Raw genomic sequence first — 15,798 nt, 5'->3', positions numbered from 1 at the left:
CTAAAATGCAGAACACATACTGTGTGTTCAATATCCCAGGGAGGGGAGTTTTCCCCATTCTGTCTGATTTCATCTTTGACCAAAGGTCACCTGCTTTCATGTCTCATGGCATCTCCTCCTAGTTCCCTAAAGCCTGCCCATCAATGTGGGGTCAACCAAGTAACAGACTGGTATGCAGTTATCACAGCCTTTTCAAACAATGTGTAACGATATAGTAAAACACACACAGCATATTGATCCCATAAAAAAAGACCCCAAACTGTCCTTTTGAAAGCTCAAGTCCTGGACTCTGACTGCCAGCCTTGGATAAATTACCTAGTCTCTCTGTTCCTCCAATTCCTTATCTGTAAGTCAAGGATAATGACAGACCCTAACTCATAACATCTGAAAAAGAGGCAAGGTAACATGTAAAAACACCTGGACCAGTGGTTGTCACCAGCTGGGAACTTAATATATGACTAGTTAAGTATCACTTTTCTAATTTAAAAGAAAAGAAAAAAAGCTTCTTCATAAGTAATACTTAAGAGTTGCTGCCACCTTCTCAGGAGGAAAAAGGAAACCTAAGAGGAAGGGAATAAATACATGGAGGTCCTAGCGTATTTAGTAATGCTTGTTGCTCTCCAGAAGGTTCCACTTTACTCTGTGCCAAAAAGCACTAAATTAATTTCCCCATTTTCTCCCATTCCCTTTGGAAGAAACTTCATTTTATCCATGTTAAAAAAAAAAATCAGGATGACTAGACTTTTCTCCTAAGTTCTGTAAAAAGTCTTTTGGAGTTAACACCTGAAAACTGTTTTACAAACAACTCTCTTACTATTCTGAGAGAGACAGGGAGAGGAGGACAGAGGGAGAGGAAGGGGGGGACTGAGCAGAGGACTATGGAGAGAAACAGAGACAGACAGGAGAGCCAGCCCCGGGAGGCGCAGCAGAGTGCAGTCACTGTCATGCTGAACAGTAGGTTTCAGGGGAAGCAGGAGGGCTGGGCGCAGGACCCACGGGGCCTGAGAGCACTGCCAGGGCAGAGCAGGGGTGAGAGAGCCACTGAGCCCAGCTGGTACACCGTCAGAGGAGCCTGGGTGCTGGTGCTGCAGGCAGCTGGGGAGGAAACAGATGGACGCCCGCATTGTGGGCTGAACAGGAAGCCAGGCTGAAGGCAGGAGAAGGAGAAAGGAGACCTCCCAGCACCAGAATTTAAATAAATTCCTGCCTCCACTTGTAACAAGCCCAGGGGTGCCCTAGAGGATCTCTAGCAGTCACTGCACTACCAAAAACCTGTGAGACTCGCAGAGGACCCCACTGCTCCCCCTCCCCCTTTGCACTGGCCTGGCAGCCTGGAGGTATCACCTGGCCTGGACTGGGGGGTGGGGAGGATCCTGCCATTGGTTACAAAATCTTTTGCTGTGCAATCTGGGTTCAGAAGGGCTCCCAGTATGCGGCTGTATCATTCTTCAAGTGTCTGCAGGACTGTGACCATTCCTTACACACCGGAACATTCAAAAGCATGATTGCCTTTTCTAGGTTGCCTCTGTTGTTCCTTCACCAAACCATGAGATGCCAAAACCTACTGCAACCTAAAATGTTACTGCACTTGGTGCCTTGAAATTCCTGGGTGATTAATTTCCAGATGTTAAGTCTAGAGAACTGTTTATTGCCAACCACCTCAGAAGGGCATGGAGTACTTCATTTTTCTCTGCAAAAGGTCAATGCCATTATCTTGAAATATCTGTACACCAGGACACGTGTCCTTCTCTACAAGGAAGTTTATCCCAGCCTTGTTTGAACTGGAAGCCTCTGGCCACAGTGGGGTATGGGGCAGAGCCAGGCATAGACACCATAGTACCTCCATGCCTGCCTATAAACCACACTGCTAAAACCAAACCTCAGGTGAGCACTAAATGATAGGAGAAACATTCATGACATATTACACCAAAAAGCATCTGACAATATGCAGAGCATCATCTCGGTTCTGTTAAAAAAATTGTATGAATCTTCTACAAAATACGATAAAATTTTACTTTATTATTAATGGGGGGGGTGGATGGGAGAGTAGATTTTCTTCTTTGTGTTTCTCAAATTTTATATAATGATGCCAAGGCACCAGTAACTCTCACCTGTAATCCTAACTACCAAGGAGGCAGAGACCTGGAGGATTATGGTTTGAAGCCAGAGCGGGCAAACAGCATGAGACCCTATCTTGAAAAAAATCCATCATGAAAAAAAAGGGCTGGTGGAGTGGTTCAAGATGAAGGCCCTTTTAACTCATCAAACCCCAGTACTGCAATAAATAAATAAATAAATAAATAATATAATAATGAACAAGTATTACTTTTATTCCTAAAGCCCATAGCTGATTTTTTTTTCTTTTCTCTCTGTAGCTGGTCTTATTTGGTCACTAACAGAAAGGAGTTTCTTGCTCTTGTGTTAGCACAGTGATGCACTTTGCTGTCTTTACCTCTCCTTTCCAGGAAGCAGGACGTGGGCAGGCAGATCACACTTGGGAACTATATTAGTCCACTTTTCATTACTGTGACAAAATACTTGAGGCAGGCTAACTTTATAAAGAAGAGGCTTAATTAGCTCACAGTTTTAGAGGCTGAAAGTCCAAACAGCATGGCATAGGTTCTGGGGAGAGCCCCAACCATGGCACATGACAAAGTGTGTGCAAGAGGAAGTAAATCATATCTCCATGCAGGAAGTCTCTCCATACAGAGAGTCCCAACATCTCTTCTGAGGGCATGCCCCTGCAAAACCAAGGCCCTCATAGTAGGCTCTGCTTCTTAAAAGGTGCAGAACCTCCCACTGCCACACTGAGGACCAAGCTCCCAACACATATCAACCTTTGGGGGGCAAACAACACCCAAACCACAGCCCTAGCCAACCCAGAGCTTCCTACCACACATGTAAATTAGAACAGAGGGTGGTGCATTCTGGGTTATGCAGGGGTGCCTTCCACTCACAGGTCTGTTCACAGCTGGATCAGAGGCTGAGCTCACCGCAGTCTAACTTCATTGGGCTGTTAATGCCCAGCATGAAACCCAAAACTGCTTGGCCTCCTAGAGGGTCTTAGGACCTGCTCCTCTGCTAAAAAACTTGTGGACTCTCCCCAGACTCACTCCTCCAGGGGACGCAAAGCCTGGGTCGGTTCCTTCAGATGCATTCCAGATGAAACATCATTTTAAGACAGATTTTTCAGCATCCTCATTATTGTCCTAAAATGAATAAACTATGACTCTTATTCCTGTGACAACCAAAAAGTTTCCGCAAAAAGCCACAATGGCTCCTAGGGGGCAGTACGGCCCCTAGTTGAGAACCAACACATTAAAGAGGAGTTGCAATTGACATGATGCTTGCTTGATTTTGTCAGAATAAGGGCCATGTTCTCACCATGATCTGGCAGACTTTGGGTCTGGTCCCTGCACACTTCTCCTTACGTGTCTTGCCTTACCCGTGGATACGCCTCCCTCCAGCCGCCGGGCCACAGTCCATGCTTTCTTCTGCTTGCTATGCTGCTTCCTTGTGCATGTCAGATGTCCACCACATTCCCTAGAAAATGCTCTATGCCACTGAGTGCCTCTCCTTCACAACTCCTGTCCTAGTTTGTAATTACAGTCGGCAGCAGTGGCTTCAGTTAACTGTGGATTGAAAAAATTTAGGAAAAAAACCCCAAACAACTGGTTCTGTACTGAATGTATACAAACAGACTTTTTCTCTATTCCCTAAACTATACAGTATAACAACTGTTTATGTACCTTTACATTGTGTTAGGTTCTATAAGTAAACTGGAGGTGATTTCAAATATACTGGAGGAAGTGCCTAAGTCATTTCCAAAGTCATTTTATGTGAGCACCCATGGGTTTTGGTATTGGGGGGGCAGTTTCCTATAATCAATCCTTGGGATACCAAGGGACAACCATATACATTCACAACCACTTGGTTAATGTTTGCTTTCTCTCCTGGAGTATAAATCGGGAAGGGGCTGATCTGTCTTGTTCGGTCCTACTTCTGCTCTAGCATATAGTAGGCATTCAATAACTGTTTTTGGAGTAAATCAATTGACTTCTTGAAAGGCATTTAGGTTCTCATCTTTGCTACTTGTGAACTACAGTCTGTGTCTCCTTCCATGTTACAGTTGTGCAAAGGTGTTGGCCTACTTTCCAGCACAGGTGGAAAGGGACTCGTTAATGGCTGTGTCACATATGCCTCACAGAGTTAAGCACACAGATTTAGCTCCATAAATGAGATGGAGCCAATTTCGAACTGTCTGGGGTGGGAAGATTAAGAACTGCCTCCCACAGAGAAATGATCAATTTTTGAGGTGACATTTGTAATAATGACTCTGATTTGATCATTACACATTATATACACATATTGAAATATCTCTCTATAACCCATAAATATATGTACAATTATCATGTATCAAAAAAAAAGAATTACCCCAATACTGGCTTGTCTCTTGCCACATCTTTTTCCTTGCCACCATCTCCAACATCTCACTTTCCCCTAAATGAGTAAAGGCAGTAGAAGGGTGAACAGCGACTCCGAACCTGACAAACTCATGTTCATCTGTCAAGCTTCTCCTCTGACCTCTCCCCTAACGTGGCCAACTATCAGAACTGTTATCTTCCTGGCTAGCCAATTTTGGAGCTTGTCTTCTCAGCTGAACCACAGACTGGAGGAGCAAAGTGTCACCTGTTTCTGTAGAACTGGAGATGACTGTGGCACTCATAAATAAACACGTGGGTGCCACTCCATCTGAACTGCCTAGACCCTTCAAATCCCAAGCCCTTTCAAATCCCTTCCTTGGGTGATGCCAGACCTGGCCCTTCAGCCCACACTCCAGGCCTGGCAGTAAGTCTGTGGGGACACTAAAGGGGGTTTCCTTAAATACAGCTTGCTCCCCACATCCTGTGACCACACACAGAACAGCATGACCCCCAACCTCCTCTCTAAATCTATTCTTATGGCTTCTACCTCTGTGTTATTTCTGAAATCTTTTTTTTAGACCATCTTAATTGTACAAAGTGAGGGTTTTTCACTGTGGTATTTCTATATACGTATATAATACACTTTGATCATATCTACTGCCTTATTACTTTCTTATCCTCTGTCCTCCCATCCCCTTTCCTTTTACAGTTTTAATGAATTTCATTATGATACTTCATACATGCACATGATGTACTTCAACTTCATCATCCCTCCACACCCTCTCTCTTACCCTCTAAGCTCCCCCACTGGTGCTGCCCCAGTGGTCCCCCTTTTACATTCATGTCCTTTTTCTTTAGATCTATCCAAATCTGTTTCTTTTTGATGGCTGAGACATAATTCACACACTATACAAAGTTCAGTGGTTTTTAGTACATTGAGTTATGAAACCAACACTCCAACTTTTGAACATTTTTCATAACCCCTGCAAAAAAAAAAAAAAAAAAAAAGAACAAGAAAAAACCCCATACCCATTAGCAGTCACTTCCCATTTCCTACCACCCTCCCCTCTGGCCAAAGCAACCGCTAATTTACTTTCTGTGTCTACTAATTTGCCTATTCTCAATATTTCATGTAAGTAGAATCACATGGTCTTTTGTGACTGGCTATTTTCACTTAGCGCAATATTTTCAGGGCTCATCCACATGGCTGCCCATATCAGTACTTCATTCCCTGCTTTTTTGTGGTTGTGTAGTAGTCCATGGAACACACCACCTTTTTGTTGCTATTTATTCATTCATCATTTGGTAGACATTTTCTGGCTATTATGAATAGCACATACGAATATGCACGAACATACAAGTCTTTGTGTGAACACAAGTTTCACTTCTCCAGGGCAGAGTGAGTAGAAACGCTGGGTTACATAGGAATTCTTGAGTTACTGCAGGCCATGTTCCCAAAGTGGCTGCACCATTTCATGTTCCCATCAGCAGTGCCCCAGAGTTCCCATTTCTCCACATCCCCCACATCCTTGTCACTTGGTATTAACCGTCCTTTTCATTACCGTCATCTTTGTGGGTATGAAACTATCTCACTGTGGCTTTTATTTCCTTGGACCCCTTAACAAGCAGTGATTGTGTAGGAATTATGCATTCTGGGGTGAGAAGGCCACCAGATCTCGAAAGGCCCTACTGCTCTTCTGGACTGTGTAGTTTCTGTTCCCCCCACACCTTTTTTTTTTTTTTTGGTGGGATGGAGGTTTGAACTTAGGGTTTTGGGTGCAAAGCAAATGTTTGCAAAGCAGGCACTCTACCACTTGAGCCACACCTCCAGCCTGTTTTGCTCTGGTTACTTTGGAGATGGAATCTTGCAAAGTGTTTGCCATGGCTGGCCTGGAGCTGCAATCCTCCCAGTTTCAACCTCCTAAGTAGCTAGGATTACAGATGTGAGCCATGGGTGCCCAGCTTTCAGTAACTCTTAACTTTTCTAATTCTGTCCAAAATGTGACTCACTGGAACTTAAACACATTTAGTGAGGGTCTGGAGGCGTAGCTCAAGTGGTAGAGCACCTGCCTAGCAAGCACAAGGCCAAACCTAGTAAAAAAAAAAAAATCTCGCTAATTTTTCTGGCGGGGGGGTGGTTACTGAGGATTGAACCCCATGCTAGATGAACACTTAACCAGAGTTACATTCCCGGCACTCCAGATAAATGTCAGACGCTTGTATGATACATACCATGCAATTCTGTGCAGATTATTGAGAGACAGGGCTCAAAAATATAGCTTCTTTTCAAAAACAGTTCCTTCAAGTCAGGAACTGTGCCTCTTGTCTCTAGGCTAATTAGAAAGATGGAAAGAACGAAGCCCTCATGGCCACAGGACCACAGGAGCTACACATGGAGGAAAGCCATATTAAGGCCTCCAGTTGTGCGTGGACCCTACTCCGTTACCGGCTCCCTTTCCTCCTATTTTCTTGTCCTTGCATTTCTAGTACTGGTGGGCCCAGGAGGCCGAGGACAAAGACTCTGCCATTATTTCTTAGGCAGCATGTTGAAACGTCCATTACTCAGACTATGGTGAAAATACTTTATGTGATGCTCAGGACAAAAACGTCTGTATGCAGTTGAAACATTCATGATCAAAATGAGAGACAGGGCTGGTGGAGTGGCTCAAGTGGTGGAGTACTTGCCTATCAAGTGTGAGACCCTGAGTTCAAACTCCTGTGCCCCAAAACAAAACAAAATGAGAGCAAGCTGTAGAGTGTTCAAAGGGTGGCTCCATTTAGGCCAAGCTAAAACTTGACTAAGCATTGAACACATTGTACATCAATCCCTGAGCAGAAGCCCCAGAGGAAGAGAACAGGGAACAGCTGGGCAGAAGGTCCAAGCAGGCAGCCCAAATGGGGGTTCTATTAAAATGAGTGCCCAGCAAGGGCAACTTCACTCCCATAGGAACTGATCACACCAGCTGGCAGCCACCCAGCAGGTAACATAGGGAACACAGGGTTTTAGGAGGAGCACACAGGGATGCAGCAACCAGATAAAGTAATTGTTCAAGTCTTCCTTCTGCTCTGCACAACAGGACCCATCAATGTCACCAGCAACCTGGCACAAGGGCCACAGGCAAGAGGCCACTTGAGGGGTTTAAAATGAAAGACTGAGTTTGTTTTTATCCTGCGACATCTGTTTCTCACAGCATGAAGGCTTCTAGTCTCCATTACCCTTACATTCCCAACCATAGAACAACAGGAACACTTTTCACCACCCAAATGCGACCCCAACCTCTGCCTATCAACCCCATCACATGCAGTGACCATGTATCACCGCACCCCCATCTCTTACGGACACAGGCTATCTGACATATTCAGCGGATCAACTCTTGTAGCCTGGGCCCAAAACATGCCCTGATCACCGCCCTGATCAAACCCAACACTGTTCCACGCCAGCCTTTTTTGTTCTTCACTAAAATGCTTTTACAGTACTTCCTGATTTTTGCCCATCTAGGCACCCTTTTTAGAGAGAGCAAAACTGAGTCCCCTTCCCTTTAGGTCTGGCCCATGCGGGGAAATGAGAACCACTTTATACACACTCAGCATCTGGAATAACGGTGAGGGCTCTGGCTCTCCTGGGACTGCTCCACCCCAGCAGGTCCCAGCTTCCGGGTCTGCAGCCTTGTGCCCATCCCTACACTTCGGTCCTCACATCTCTTTACAAACGACCACTCCCCTCTCCGCCTGTTCTGGCCGCAAACAGTACAACGAGGGACACAAAGGGCCCAACCCAGTTTCAAAACACATCATACAAACGGCAAAGGTGCCTAAGACTAAATATTTTCAAAGAAGAAAAATGGCAGGGAGGAAAGAAAAGAGAGGGGAACACGCGAACGGGCCGGGCAAGTTCTGGCCGGGTGGGAGGCCCTGGTGCGCGCTGGTCACACGAGGGGCGCGCTTCAACCGGCCTGGCCCCGGGGGACTCGGTCCAGGGGACTGGCCGTCCTTCCCAGCTCGTCACCTGGCTTCCTTGAACAATGCAGAGGACCCGGACATCGTCCCAGGGTCCACAGTTCCCCCCCTACACACCCCGCCCGCCGAACCCCGCGCTCGTCCTTTGGGCGAAGCCGTGGGCAGGCGGCTCTTCCTCTCTGGCCCGGGTTCGAAGCGACCCCGAGAAGAGGAAGGAAGAGGAGAAGGAACTCGAGCCGAGCTTCCCATCGGAGGCGGGCCAGGCCCCGCGGGGCGGCGGCGGGGCGCACGCGGGATCCCGGGCCGGGCTGCGCCCACAACTTTCCGCGGAACTCCGCGCCCGGCGCCGCCCCGGCCCCTCCTCCCTGGGCCACTCGGGAACCCGGCCCGCGCCCGCGCTCTTACCATCTGCGCCACTTTGAGCAGGGCCCCCTGGGTGCGGGGATACACGGGGTCCAGCAGCCCCTCCGAGGGTCCGGCCCCGGGCCTGGGCGCGCCGCCGCCGCTGCTGCACGTGGTGCGGACGAGTCCCGCTCCGTGCGACATCGCGCGGCCCTGCGCGCCGCCGCCTCGGCCCGGGAGCAGGGGCCGAAGCAGCAGGGCCGGTGGGTGGGCGGGCGGGCGGGGCGGGGCTGCGCTCGCGGGGGGGGGGGGGCGGGGCGCACCGGGCCGCGCAGGGGACGCCCGCCAGATGTGGCCGGAGCTGGTGGGGACTCGCGGGCCGCGCCTGCCAGGGGCGCAGCAGCTCCTGTCCTCCCGACGCGCTCAAGTTGCACTGGCTCGAGGAGGAAGTGGACGCCTGGGCCTCTCTAGGGCGCCCAGCTGGTGCCCAGCCTTGTGGGATGTCGTGGGGTGCGGCTGCGGATGTGCTGAGGGCGCTCAAGTTCAACTTACCGACGCCCAACGGCCCACGCCGGCCAGTGCTCGTTTCTGCGTGCGCACCTGTGCGACCGTGGCCACCAGCCAGCTGGACGCGCCCATCACCTCCGGAAGCCCCTCGGCTGCTCCCTGACCCACCGTCACTCGTGTCCCCTCCCAACGCCCTCCTCCAGCTTCAGGCCGCCCCTCTGCTCTGCTGTTCCTCCCCGTGGATTTGTTTTGCCTTGGATTTAGCAAACTGAAATAACACAGAATGTTCTCAATCGTGTCTAGCTTCTTTCACATGACACATTGCAGATTCAGTCTGTTGGGATTATAAACAGTGTATACCACTAGACTGTCCCTTTTTATTGCTGAGTAATATCCCAATGTAGGAACACTACAATTAACACCTCCCCCCCAAAAAAACCCCACCTCATTCACGGATGACAACCTTGTGCTGAACCTAGAGGATGAAAGTTTCACCTGGAGAAGTGACAGCTTCATCAGGGGAAGAAATGAGCGTGGTCACCAAGAACCCTCCCCTCAGGGAGGAAGTGGATGTGTTTCTCCTCTGGGTTTGTCTGTCTGTCTGTCTGTCTGTCTCTCTCTCTCTCTCTCTCTCTCTCTCCCCCCACCCCACACCTCCCGCTTTGGGAATACTGGGGTTTGAACTCAAGGCCTCACACTTACTAGGCAGGCAACTCTACCACTTGAGCCACTCCACCAGCTCTTTTTTGGGCATTTTCAAGACAGGGTCCCACGACTATTTGCCCCAGCCTCCTGATCTTTGCCTCCTGAGTAGCTAGAATTACAGGTGTAAGCCACCAGCACCCGGCCTGTCTTCCCTTTTTTGAGGCACCAGCTAGAAGATTGATGCTTTTGGGGGATGACTTTCCTCCTCCGTGTTGCCAGTGTGTGACTTCTCATTGATTTCCTAAAATGGTGTTCCCTCCCTCAATGTGGGAGGAGTTATCCGCCATCCCAGGAATTCTCAATAAATTTGTATTACTTAAGCTGAAAGAACAGCAAACAAACTTCATTTACTTGTTGGTAGACACCTGTTTTGGTGTTTTTTTTTTTTCTTTCTTGGCTATTATGATTAATGATACAGTAAATGTTCCGGTACACATTTTTTTGGTGGACATAAACTCTCATTTCTTTGGGGGTAACCATCTCCAAGTACACTGCTAGGTGGCAGGGTAAGGTAAGCATATGCTTACTTCTGTTAGACACATCAGTTATCCAAGCGCAAACTGTGTTCACCATTTCCACTCAGGGCTATAAAAGAAATCTGCATCTTTTTTGTTGTTTTTATGTTTTTTTATTTTTATTTATTTATTTATTTTAATGTAGCCCAGCCTGTCCTCAAATTCCAGATCCTCCTGCCTCAGCCTCCTGAGTGCTGGGATTACAGGTATGGCCACCATGCCAGGGCATTGTATTGTTATCTTCAAATAGATAGGAATCTCACTATAGCTTTGAATTCCTAGGCTCAAGCAATCCTCCCTCAGCCTCCTAAGTAGCTGGGACTATCGGTCTGTACTACCGGGACCAGTCCCAAATGAATTATGTTACAAGGTTCCTTTTCAGCAGTCCCTCGTATTTATATAAGTCCTAATAATTCTAGAATGCGGGCAATTCCCAGGCAATCTTTGTCTTGTCATGTCTCCCTGGTGATTCTGATGCACACTCACATTTGAGAAGCACTGTCCTTGCTGGAGTCCCCTAAAGTTGAGACATCTGGGGATCCATTACATTTTTCTATGTTTGTGCACATTTGACAATTCCCAGGACCAAAACAAAAATCAACTTCAATGTCTGTCTTCTCTTTAGACAACAGTCACAGTCACCTGGTACCTCCATTCCTTTCTCTCTAAAAGAGGAATGGCACCTAGGAGTTGCTGTGGCAATTTGACAGGCATGCAGCTATGTGGCATCTGGCTCTTGCCCACAGGCATGACGTTGGTGTTTTGTGTCATTTTCATATAGATTTGCATTTTTACTCCTGTACTTATCAATTACTTTCAATCCCACAATGGAACGAGAGATTTCTGTTGAAGTGAGGTCTGTAGAGAAGTGAAAAAATAGGTGCTGGGTGATTTCTCTTCTGTGGGAGACAGAAGGGCCATCTCCCTTGGTGACTTTCAAATGTGGTTCCAGCCCAAAAGCACAGCACTGCTTGAGAACTTGTGGGAAATGCTGAATCAAACTGGGGGTGGGCTCAGCAGCCAGTGTGGTGCTCCCCACTTTGACCTCCACCCTGCTCCCATCCTGCCCCCTGTGACTGTGACATGTGCTCAAGTTTGAAAGCCATTGTCACTCTGGAAACACTGCTGAGACATCACTGGGTTTCTCTGCCTGGTGGTGTCCAACATCCAGCCAACCCTGGATAGAGCATCACAGCTGCTGTCACTGTGCCACTCACTTTACTGGGAAAGGACATGAGCAAGGCTTGCTGTGCAAGGACATTTGCTGGCTTGATGTACAGGTAAAGGCTGCAGACATCAGACCTTGCCAAACACAGAGACATCTACCCCAGTGCCCTGACTGCTGGGAGGATGGCTGCCCCTTGATGGAGCAAGAGCTGAGGTGAAGGATTTCACAGTCAGCCTCTTTAAAAATTGCACACTAGTTGCACACTGGTGGTTCATGCCTTAATTCCAGTCCTTGGGAGGAGGAGGTAGAAGGATTGTAGACCGAGGTCAGCCCAGGCAAAGTTAGTGCAAAACCCTACCTGAAAAAGAAACTCAAAGCAAAAGGGCTGGGGTGTAGCTCAAGTGGTAGATAGCAAGCCTAGCAAGCACGAAACCCTGAGTTCAATCCCTAGTACCATCACCAAAAAAAAGTCAGTCTCTGAATACACGGTGAGTATTCACAAATTCCCAAATCCCTCTCCTTTCCTCTACTCTGAAGGGTGCAGGTACTTAACAGGCTTCAATTACCATGGTACTGTTTAGCTACAGGGTTTTGTTTTGTTTTGCGGTACTGGGGTTTGAACTCAGGGCCTCATTCATGCTTGCAAGGCAGGCGCTCTACCACTTGAGCTACTCCGCCTGCCCTAGCCACAGTTCTTTTACACCAATGTGATTATGATGATTTATCTGATCAGATGTAATGAAGAAAAACAATGAAATGAATGGTCATCTGTATTAGTCACAGTGCTTTTGTTGCAGTGACAGAAACTAAATTTGTGCCAAAAGGAGAATTCATTGGCTATGTAACAGCAACACACAGAGGTGAACGTCGAGTTCAGGCATGGCTGGATGGAGGTGCTCAAATCAGGCCTGGTCAGGCCTCTGTGTCTTGGCTGCACTCTCCTCTGTGTTGGCTTTTCCATCTGGGAGGTCCTCTGGTGACCTCTGACCGCTCAGGCTGCTGCCTCTTGATAACTGCACCTGGTTCTGGTACCCTTTTTAAGTCTCTTTGGGCTGCCATAACAAAGAACCATACACAAGGCGACTTAAACAACAGGGATTTATTTTAGTTCTAGAGGTCTATGCTCAAGGGGCTACTGGGGCCGGTTTCTGACAAGGCCTATCTTCTGGCTTATAGACAGCCTTCTATTTATGTCCTCAGTATGCACAGAAGGTTGTGGGGAGTGAGAGACAGAGAGAGAGACAGCGATCTCTGGTATTTCCCTCCTTATATGGATAGCAGGCTTATCAAATTAGCCTTTAATTAGCTATCAAATTAGCCTTTGGGTATATCTCCAAATACAGTCACATTGAGGGTTAAGGCTTCAACCTAAGAATGTGAAGATGACACAGTTCAGCATACCAGACACGAACTCTTATTGGTAAATACAAACCGTATTTCCATCTCTGAGCCAATCACTCTGTGGGGGAGGATTGCTAGCATTTGGATAAGTGTTCCCCAATGGCCCAGATGTGAATGCCTGACACTTCGCTTGATGCTGTTGGAAGGTGGTGGAAACCTTTCACAGGTGGGGCCTGGTGGGAGGTTTTGGGTATTGGGGGCGTGTCCTTGAAGGGGATTGTGGGCCCCTAGTTTCTTCCTCTCTTTTGCTTCCAGAATGCCATGTGATGGATGGTCCTGTCATGTACTCTTGCCATGATATACTGCCTCACCACAGGCCAAAGCAAGGGCCAACCAACCACGGACTGGAAACTCTGAACTGTGAACCAAAATTAATTATCCCAGATATTTTGTTACACTAATGGGAAACTGACTAACACAGATGGAACATATTTATTACACAGGCCAAGTTCTATCTACCCATAGAGCTGGGGTGGGGTAGGTTCAGCCTAGCAGAACCATGGGGAGGTGTGATACCAAAAAGGAAAATCAGGGAACAAGTATCATAAAAAGGGAGTGAGTATTTGGTAGTATCATGGACTGAATGCGTGTGTTCCCCCAAAATTCATAAATTGAAGTCCTAAGTTGCAGTGTGGTGGTGGTTGGAGATGGGGCCTTTGGGAGGTAATTGGATGATGCCATGAAGGCGGGGATGGGATCAGTGCCTTTATAAGAGGCACCAGAGAACTTGCTGTTCCTCCACCGATTATGTATGGATACAAGCAAGTGGACCCTGCAGCCGGAAACTAAATAGAGCAGAACTTGACCTTGGACCACTCAGACCCATAGCTGTGAGAGAGAAATTCTGTTGTTCAAGCTGATAGTCTATGGTAGTTTGTTATGGCAGCAGAGCCAACTAAGGCTGGCGAAAGCATAAGGTGTTCATGACACTTTGCCAATACTTCCCTTTGAGTCTTCATCAAATGAATTTTTAAAAGTTTATTAGGCTCTAGAAACCTGCTCTGTGGCTAATGGTTTCACCATGCAGTCTTGCCATGATACACTGCTTTATCACAGGTCAAAGCGCTGGGGCCAAACATGGACTGAAAACTGACACCCTGAGCTAAAACAAACCTTTCTTTTTTAAAAAATAAATGATCTCAGATATTATGTTACAGCAATGGAACTCCAACTAACATAGGGATGGAACATTTTTATTGCACAGACGAAATTCTACCTACCCACGGGGTAGGTTCAGCCTAGCAAATCCATGGGAACTCTTCTGAGGAATGCTGATCAGCTGTCCCTAGCTCTGTGGCCATAATCGGATCACAGTGGTGCATGAGCAGGAGCAGCCAATCCCAGGTGTGGTGGCAGGTGCTTGGAGGGCCTTACTGAGAACTTTGCCCAATCAGAATAGTAGACCTATTGGAACATCAATCAGATCCTCTCTCTTGCCAAGTCTGAATGAGAGTCATGGGGAGAGAGTTAGCAGTTGGGGAGTGGAGGCAGCAGAAGCAAAGGCATTGGGATGTAGAGAGAAGGTGGAAGGTATGAGGCCGGATGGGCCATGAGAAGAAATGAGGAGGGCTTTGGCAGATTAGAGTGGCTGAGGCCAGCAGATGGGGAGCAGTCTGCTCACTGCTGATGGGCCAACCATGCGAGTCCCTGAAACCTGTCTCTGTGCTGCCTGGCTGTGTGGCTGAGGGGCAGGACCACCCGGATTTGGCTCCTGGCTCCATCACTTGCTAGGTGTGGGGCCTTGGACAAATGACTACCACTCTGAGCTTCCTTTGCCTCCTATTTAAAGAGGAAGAACAACAGAACCCTTAGGGTGACTATGAGACACAGACAGGAAAATACACACGGAAACTGCCTACAATAGTGTCAGCTCCTGGTAACACTATTATATCATCTGTGTTATGGCTATTCCTTAAGTACCTAGACGTCCCAATCCAATTCTCTTCGAGCCACGAAGGCTAGCAGCTTAGAATTACCTGCTACCATCTCTCACGGCTCTGTGATTAGAGTGGGCTATGCTAGGCCGTTCTTACTCCATCACACTGCTGAAGTCAGATGGCAGCGGGGGCTGGAGTCATTGGAGCTCACTTGGGCTGGACGTCCACATTGACGCTCTCATGTGGCTGCAGTTGGTGCTAGCAAGTGACTGGAGCTTAGCAGGGCTTCACCCGAAGAGCCAGCATGCGGCCTGTCCACAGGCTCGGGCTTCTCCGAGCATAGCAGCCTAGTGCTGAGGGGAGTCCTGCAGAACTTGGATTCCAGGAAGCAAGAGAAGGAGACTGCCCGACAGTGAGGGGCTCTGCTGGGAGGGGAACACCACTGCTTTCTCTGTATTCTGCCAGGTGAAGCATTCAGAGGGCATGTCTGCATGACGGTGGGGGACAGAAGCAAACTCCACCATGTGACTAGGAAGGTGTGTGGTGATGCCACAGTTCCTGTGAGGGTTCAATAAATTAAGTCTGGAAAGCTCTTAGCAGGTGCCTGGCATATCCTCAAAAGTTTGCTGGTTCACCTTGGCCTTCATCCTGCCATCCTCAGCACAACCACCGTGCCTGGTGTGTACATTACATCTTTACAGTGTTTAAACTCGACAGCGGGAGAATTGTCTAACATTTATGTTTAATTACCTAAGAATTATTGTGAGTATTATTAAACAGGACAGATCAACTTCACTATTATATTAAATTAAAACTGACTCTAAATATGAGTGCTCAGCTGGCAGTGTTTGTTGTGCATACAGAAACGTCCTCTAGTGGAAAACGTGGAGAAATAGGAGAAA

At 47.8% G+C, this 15,798-nt stretch overlaps 1 protein-coding gene across 3 annotated transcripts in view; it reads right to left on the bottom strand.

Annotated features, from left to right (window-relative positions):
- Nucleotides 1-9,426, bottom strand: part of Cmtm7 (CKLF like MARVEL transmembrane domain containing 7) — a 42,183-nt gene extending 32,757 nt beyond the window's left edge. Inside the window, exon 1 of one of the 3 annotated variants that reach the window (XR_012448108.1) lies at nt 8,787-8,987. Coding sequence is in view for 2 of the 3 variants with exons in the window: in XM_074074059.1 (XP_073930160.1) it covers nt 8,787-8,927 (141 nt within the window). In the remaining variant the exon portion in view is untranslated. Of the gene's footprint in view, nt 1-8,786; nt 8,988-9,275 lie in introns of those variants that run through there. The other 2 variants (XM_074074060.1, XM_074074059.1) reach the window with 2 other exon arrangements.
- Nucleotides 9,427-15,798: the final 6,372 nt, after the last annotated feature.

This window comes from Castor canadensis, chromosome 5, assembly GCF_047511655.1.
Source record: "Castor canadensis chromosome 5, mCasCan1.hap1v2, whole genome shotgun sequence".
NCBI lineage: Eukaryota > Metazoa > Chordata > Mammalia > Rodentia > Castoridae > Castor > Castor canadensis.
Note: the sequence above shows the minus strand (reverse complement) of the source record. Positions and strands in the feature narration are given on the sequence as shown.